The sequence below is a fragment of the Diospyros lotus genome, chromosome 9, assembly GCF_014633365.1.
Source record: "Diospyros lotus cultivar Yz01 chromosome 9, ASM1463336v1, whole genome shotgun sequence".
NCBI classification, from domain to species: Eukaryota; Viridiplantae; Streptophyta; class Magnoliopsida; order Ericales; family Ebenaceae; genus Diospyros; species Diospyros lotus.
Window position 1 is genome coordinate 12581538 of NC_068346.1, and position 8213 is coordinate 12589750.

General features: G+C 37.8%; 1 protein-coding gene across 1 annotated transcript; it reads left to right on the forward strand.

Annotated features, from left to right (window-relative positions):
* The first annotated feature begins 1089 nt into the window (after positions 1–1089).
* On the forward strand, positions 1090–6125 carry LOC127809174 (54S ribosomal protein L51, mitochondrial-like). The gene is made up of 5 exons (XM_052347905.1): positions 1090–1271; positions 1847–1910; positions 4748–4827; positions 5450–5556; positions 5643–6125. The coding sequence occupies exons 3-5, from the start codon at positions 4748–4750 to the stop codon at positions 5813–5815; spliced, it is 360 nt and encodes a 119-aa protein (XP_052203865.1). The 5' UTR covers positions 1090–1271; positions 1847–1910; the 3' UTR covers positions 5816–6125.
* The last annotated feature ends 2088 nt before the right edge of the window (positions 6126–8213 follow it).

Genomic DNA, 8213 nt, shown 5'->3' on the forward strand with positions numbered 1-8213 from the left:
AGCGACGAAAAAGGTATTTGTCGTTAAATCCGTTACAAAATTACTAATTTTTTTATAGTGTTGGAGGTTCGGCATTCTCTCTTTGCAATAGTATAAGACTACGTAGAAATTACCTTCAAGTAACTAAGGTGAGCAAGAAGCAATGAAAGCAACAGAAAAGGTACACTTGAAAATTCCCACAAAAACCCACAAAAGAAAATGAAAAGATTAGCATGACAAGCAATAATCAAGCCTATAAAGAGAAATGGGAGTGATGCAAAAATTCGAAGATTGCAAGACACGACAAACGGATGAAAAGCAATAATGAAGTCTTTTTTTTTTTGTATGTGTGTTAATTATTGGTTCACATCTTATTATTTATTATTTAACATTAAAAAATAAATCATGAATTTGGAGAGTTGGGGAGATCTCCTCATCTAAACGATACTTTAATATTTATTGTTTAACATTAAAAAATAATTTATAAATTTGAGGAGTTGTGGAACTTTTTTGTCCTAATGACTTCTTATTATTCATTAACTAACATTAGAAAATAATATGTAAATTTAGAGAGTTTGGAACCTTTTTCATTCAAATGGAATAATAAAATAAATATAATATAAATTTAAATAAAAAATTATCTTGAAATAAAATTAGTAATTTTATATTTCAAAATTTTAAAAAAATAAATTTTAAATAATTAAGTATCAAAATTAATGATTTTGGTTCCCTATTTTTTTGGTGGCCCTAAACGACTTATGCCTTAAGTGGACACTGATATACATATATATATATATTTATAAATATACAGTTATATATATAAGCAAATATTTATATAAAAGTATACACTTATATATGTATATATAAATTTTTATATACCTATGTATTTACATGTATATATTTTTATATACCTATGTATTTACATGTATATATGTACACATATACATATATGTGTACTTATATTGTAAAAACCCAAATAATAATAATAATAATAATAATAAATATGAAATATATAAAATGATATATATATGTATATATATATAATAAAAGAGAAACAAAAAGGCAGGTGGATCTGATCGGATCCGCCCACCAAGAAAGGAGGGCCGACCCGTTTGGAAACGGGTCGGCCATAAGCTCCCTCACCACTTCTGCTCTCTCTCTTTCTTCCATTTTCTCTCTTCAAGTTTCTCTCAAATACACCCACTGTAAATCACCAAGTTTGCAAAATCCAACCGTCCGATCTTCGATCCGATCGTATTTTCACCGTGAAAGTGGCCCCAATCTAGAAGTAGGTAAGTCTCTTAGTTTCATTGGCGAATTTTTTCATTATGGATCGATGATATACATTGATGCGCGCGATTTGGGTGTTTGGCCAGAAATTAAAACTTAGATCTACGAAGATCCGGCCGTTGGATCTTGCTGATTTTTGGGTATGTTGGTCGATGGGGGTAAGGGTGTCGATTGCTTGCCTCGGATCGCCGCAAAACGCCGGCGAGGGAGCTGGCGGCGACTGGCAGGGCGTTTTCAATTGTGGCCAAAAATTAAAAATTAGATCTACGAAAATCTAGCAGTTAGATCTGCCCCATTTTTGGATATATTAACCCCCTTGGGTTGTGTTTCAAACGGCAGGCTTTGATCGTGGAAATCGCGAGCCGGCGGCTGCTGGCGCCGGCGGTTATGTCTGGTTTAAGCTATTTTTTGGGGGTTCGGCCCAAGTTGGCGGGGCCCAGCTGGTTTATGGGCCAGCCCAACATGTTGGGCTGGGTCTGGCCCAGTTGTGGTAGCCCTTGGGTCGGCCCAGAACCCAAGTATATTAACCCGTTTAATCTTGACCATTGATTTTGACCCCTTATTCTGTTTGTTGTAGGGCCAGATTTCCAGGATTATACTCAACCTCCTCCCAGGCTCAGAGTTGAGTTACTCTTTTCCAGGCGAGTAGAAATGCTATGTTATGTTTAACTTATGTTCTTTCATGTATATACTGCTTCATGCATAACTTATACATGATCTTTACATGTGATTTCTTGAATAATATGCAAATTATTCTAAATGCATGAAACATTTTCATTCTACTGGGAGAGACATACGCATGGGGATTATGATATGATACCCTAAATGTTTCGTATTCTTGGATTATTCAAATTGTTGAAAAATGGTGCATTTTAGGCACCAGGTATGATGACAGATACATTTTTGTGATATGCATAAATAGGCTATCACTTGCATCTTAGAGGGACAGACTAGTAGATTCTCTGGTGTTCACGGCAAAAGAAGATCATGGTAATGTGAACCTTGACATGTCTTTGCCATGGAGCATCAATAGTATGTTTCAGCACTGCTATTGGGTGAGGTATTACGATGCGGCATGAGTATTATATTATGTATTGTGTGTATATAGGGTTTCGGGTTTGAGGGTTATAGGGGTTGAGGGTTTGGGGTTTTTAGGGGGTTTGGGGGGTTGAGGGTTAAGGGGGTTGGGGTTTGGGGTTGGGTTTGAGGTTAGGGTTTAGGGTTTAGTGTTTACGCTTAAGGGGTTTGGGGATTTTTTTAGGGTTTAGGGTTTACGCTTAAGGGGTTTGGGGATTTTTTTAGGGTTTAGGGTTTTTTTAGGGCTTAGGGCTTATGGCTCCAGGCTGAGTTTAGGGTTTTTTTAGTAAATAAGAAATTCATTGAATAAAGAATAAGCGCCAAAGCATCAACAGCAAAAGCTGGGGCATATCCTGCTCAGAACAAAACAACAAACAACTACAAGCTACATAAGAACAAGGAGCAACAAACTACATCTAAGTAAGCTTCAAACAGGCGAGGCTGAAAAACATGCATGAGACTGAAAATAATGTACAATGGAATATAGTAACAACTGACCCATAGTGGGAAGGCCAGAGATAACAGTAGAGAAGTCCAATGGGGAGCAAGCGAAGCCAGCAACCACCCGTCACCAAAACAACCCCCATTTCGCGATGAAATTTGAAGTAGGAGCAAACTGTCAAATTCCACAGTATTAGGCTCCGCCTCGACGGAAGAATGAAACTGGCTAGCCAGAAACCACCAAAGAACTGCAAAACTGCCCTAGGGGAGGGAAACCGTCAATTCCAAGGACTTCCACCATTGAAGACAACCCCATTCCGAGATGAAATTTGAAACAGGAGCAAACTGTTAAATTCCATGATACTAGGTTAGTTGCTCCAGTGGAGGAAGGATAACTGGTCGGACGGAGCCGGCAGAAAGCTGCAAAACATGGCATCGAGGGGAGAGAGAAGCAGGGCAAAGAAGGGGGAGGGGGAAGGGGAAAGGGAAAGAGAGTAGAACATACCTTGATAGAATTGTAACTTGAGAGCCAATCATAAGAGTTGTGAATTGGCTGCATCTCTTATAAATCTCGGACATATTTTGATTAATAAAAATATTGTTTTTTAATACTTGACAATGCGTTCATCTTTAAAGTTTAGGTATAAAGAAATATTAGAATCAGTTCAAAAATCACGAAGTCCACAAACAATCAGTCATCAAGAAATCAGGTATGAGATTAATACTCTCAAAAAAGAAATAGCAGATCTTAAACAACAGGTTGATAGAGAAAACCAGGATATCAGGACACATCTACACCATTTAGACCAACAGGTACTAGTAACAAATCTAAAAGAAAAATTAGAAAACTTCATTCCAAAACCAAATCCCCAAATCAGTACATTAGAACCATCAGATGATAACCAGGAACAGGATCATTCCTTGTTCTTAAATGTTATCAACAGAATCTCATATCAGAGGCGGTATATCAATATCACTATCTGAATACAATCCTACAAATTAGAAAGCATAGCCCTATTAGATTTCAGAGCAGACATGAACTGTATTCAGGAAGGATTAGTACCCACAAAATATTTTGAAAAAACCAAAGAAACTTTAACAGCAGCAAATAATCATCAGCTCAATATCAGATATAAGATCCCAGTTGCACATATCTGCAACAAAGGAGTGTGTTTCTCCACCTCCTCCTCCTTAGTCAAAAACCTAACCACTCCTATCATATTAAGAACCCTTTCCTCCAACTCTTGTACCCTATGAGAGTTACCAAATCAGGTGTAGAAACTACATTCCTCAATAAACCCATTCTTTTCACTTTTGCATATCTTGTCAAGACTAGGGATATCAACCTTCTCAAAAACATATCAATTTATAAAACTCATCAGATCAATGAGGGAGGAATCTGACAGAAAGTAGGGAGAAATGGGGGGAGAAAATAGACAGAATTGAGGGTGAACAAAGAGATTTCGATAATCATCTTGATTATTCATACATGATTTTGGTACTGTGGGGGTTACAATTTTATATAGAAAGCTAACCAACAGTTATTTGTGGCACCACTGCCAATAACTGCTCCTAAATCATTCCACTACCTCCCTATTTTTTCATAACTGTAATTCCTAGAACATAATCACTAATTAAATATATAACAACTGAAAATAAAATAAAAAAATATCTTCCTAATTCTTGGGGCCGTGACACTAAGTTTTGTGCCTTCTCTTGAATTTCTAATAATAGGACCCTCTGAAGCACTAAATCATATATGATCATCCCATAATCTCAATTTCAAATTAAGTAAATCCGCCAAGTCCAAGAATAATTTGTTGATGCCAGATTATTTCCTTTCCCTTTACAAATGATTTGTGATCTATATAAAGATTTCATTTCTTGAAATTTGTTGACAGTAACTAGTATTTTGTTGGCTTTTCCAGACCCCTGGTTTACTCATAATTTTGTTATGTAGATGGCATTAAGAGGTGTTTGGCAACTTCAGAAGCTAATCGTTAGCTATTGTGATTGGGGAGGCAGTAGCAAGGGTATCAGGTAAGCTTTCTTATAATCATGCTTCGTTTAGCAATCAGCTCTTATTTTTTCAAGTGTATAAAAAGAACCTCATTATCAGTCAAACTCTACATAAAAGAAAAAGTAGGAAACTAGAGGTTCTCGTAGATAGATAAATGGAGCAGAAATAAACTGTACTACTGAATACACATGGAAAGGCCTAACCTTCCTCAATCAAAAGGGTAGATAGAGTTATCATCCCCCTTTAGACAAAAATAGGAGTTGCTCTAGAGTTAACTCCATTAGCATGCCCCAATAAAGGCCGATTACCTATTTTATCACAAATATGGGAAGTGTACAGAACTATTGTCTTATTCTGCATGCACATGTGATAAAGCGATGGGATAAAATACAAGCAGATTTGTGGTGTTGTACTACCCTTTTCTCTAATTTATGTACTTTTGGCGGCACTAGTATATTGATGTGTTGTACTTTATGCACATCAATGCAATGTACGAGTGTGTCACAAATTGAGTGCCTTGTTCATGGGTATCGTGTTTAGTTTGTATGGTCACGACTGATCTGTGCATGCGGTCCATCATTTATCTCGTACTGAAAATCAAAAATGGAAATGAGAAACAACAATGTTGTATTCATGCTGTAGGGCATTTATGGAATCTCATTTGCCAGCATTTAAAGAGAACAATCCTCAACTTGAAGTTGTGACTGAGCTCATTCGCGGCCAGCACTCACATTTGAAGGGCTTTTACAGTAAGAAACCGCCGGCCCTCTGCCTCTCAAACAGAGTATTTTCTGATGCCTCAACCTTTCCTTATTTCTTTCATTTAATATGGCAGAAAACAAGAACCAGAGAGTGGTCTGTGTGAAAAATTTGCCACCAGAAGATATACTCCTGCATGCAACCAGACTGAGAAATGCATTGGGAAGGAAAGTTGTGAAGCTGAAAACGAGACACGTCACCAAGCACCCCAGCGTGCAGGGCACGTGGACGACTGACTTGAAATTTTGAGGCTCAAAACCCATTTTTCTTGGTTTTGGCAAAACCTGTGCTGCTTATGGCTCTGCTGAAAATGGAGAACCAAACTGTGTCCCATTCAAGTGTTTCTAAATTCTAACTAATGCTGCCCCTTGGATAGAGAAGCTTATTGGGTTGGTATTATTGTCGGTTTAGGAGAATTTTTGTGAGAGCGCATAGGATTTTGCGGTCTGTTTGGATTTGCTAGGAAGGAATGGTGAGCTTCTTAGGGGCTCTTCTGGGAATGAATGTTTCCTTTGTATTTTTAATTTTCTAATTTTATAATATGAATTGAAAAACATAATTTTTTTTTTAACTATTTACCAAAAGAATCCCTAAGAAGATCACTATTCTGAAGTGAGATTTATTTGAGTTTGTTAAAAAATATTCTGCAAATTGCCTGGTTCATCTCTAAAACATATGTTGATTATTTGAATTCGAGTTGGTTCAAACTCTGTATGCACCCAACTGAGTGATCATCTTGTGTATAATTTTGAATTTAGAATTGAACCAATCTAACTTAATGGAAACTATCAGGTTGGGTTTCGATTTCAAGATTTGCAGTCATAAAATAAAAAAATTTGTCGTCTAAATAATCTTATACAACCAAATTACTTGGGTTGTTTGCAAACCTAATCACTTTCGTTAGGCCTATGGCCCGAAAGTTTAGACCCAACTTGAATTAAATTAGAAAGAAGAAAAAAGACCCAACCCTATCATCTTGGTTTGCCAGTTTTCGAATCCACCCAAACCCATGACCGATCGCCACTGGATCGGTTTGTTCTTGTCCAACAATAGTTATTATGTTTTCATTTGTTTTTGGACATTCCCAGTAATCACTTATTTACAACCCTAGTATTGTACAAGACATCAAACCGGGCTAGTTCAACGATTCGGCTTTTTGTTGCAAACTAGATCAGTTCGATGACTAGTTCTTGGTTTTTCTGGTATAGTCTTCTGGTTCTCGAAACACTGGAAAATCTGTAACTTTCAACATCTCTGAGAAGAAAATATTTTGGAATACCGAAAGCAATGGCTCACCTAAAACCCTGGTTTTTCCTTTCTTTTAAGGGAAGGGGAAAAGGGGAGGGGTGGGGGGGAGCAAAATTTGGAACAGATATCCCATCTGGGTAATCCGGGAAAAGTTGAATGTAATGGATATGGAACAAATGGGTTTTAAGTTAATACTTGAATCTGATGCTTCTACTGATTCCAGCATTAATGCCAGAGGCTTCCCCACCATACGAACCTGATGTCCCACACCTGCCCTTTTCGTCGCACCACTGCTTTCTGGTGCTTCAACTGCATGCAGCAGGCACCGAAAGAATTGGAAGTGAGCCAGCAAAACAAATATCATCGAGGTAGTAACACGATAATGCGAAAATGCGATCACAAAGACAAAGTTATTGTCTATTCGTACTAAATACCTTGTATTTCTTCCTGTGATTCTTCGTCAGCTTCTTGCAATAACGAGTCAGTCCTCTATTCTCTATTCTTCTCCATCTAGTAGTGTGGTAAACACCAAAATATATGGCTTCCGGTATTAATACCAATGCTGGAAAATTATATACCAAAGCAAGCTTACTGCCGGTCCCGGGGCTTCTTACCTAATAAGTAATTGGCCGCTTCCCATTTGCTGGGATTTCTTCGGGGGCAGATGGGAGTGCCACGGGTCTGAAAAGCAAAGAAATTTTGGGGTGAAAAAAATGATCAGAAGGAACTAGGAGAATACCAACGTGTTCTGAAACCGAGCAGAATAAAGAAAGCTCATACAACTGCATGCCCGCAAACATGCTTAGAGTTCTTGTGTTAGAATAATTCTCATGAATTTTTAAAACCACCAAAGCAAAAAACCTTGAATACGTCTCGCTTTTTGCAGCAAGTCTTTCAGCCCGCTGTTGTTTCACTTCTTGGTAAAACTCATCTTCAGACGATGGTTCCTCAGCATTGCCCATCTGCATATTGCTAGGCTCATCTTCATCATCGTCAGTGGGCTTGATTCCAACTCTTGCAAGAACCCGGAGCTCATGCTTCCTTCGCCTTTCTCCAATATCATCCCGCTTAGGTGCATCATATAGTCGCCAGAAAAGACCTGTCACAGAGGTTCATAAATGTAAGATTTTGAGCCGAAATCCATCAACTGCCTGATACTCTAGCATCAATTATATTAAATCTACAAGATAGAAAATAAGAAAACAAAGAGCAAGAACAACATTTGCCACCTGACCAGAGACAACAAACAGGTTGTATAGAAACAAGGCCAAACAAAAGTAATAGTAGGTACTAGGTTTGCTTAGGGTGTTCAAGAATCAATTTAAACATCAGGCGATCAAAGTGCCCGTGTCTCACCACTGGGGTGCAGATGGCAATGTGTCAAGCCTGTGCAAGTCCT

What these genes read in the sequence shown, in the direction of transcription:
- LOC127809174 (XM_052347905.1), top strand. Translation starts at nt 4,748, where the DNA reads ATGGCATTAAGAGGTGTTTGGCAACTTCAGAAGCTAATCGTTAGCTAT. An exon ending in GGCAGTAGCAAGGGTATCAG is followed by an intron (nt 4,828 to 5,449) that starts GTAAGCTTTCTT and finishes TTCATGCTGTAG; the next exon opens with GGCATTTATGGAATCTCATT. An exon ending in ACATTTGAAGGGCTTTTACA is followed by an intron (nt 5,557 to 5,642) that starts GTAAGAAACCGC and finishes TTAATATGGCAG; the next exon opens with AAAACAAGAACCAGAGAGTG.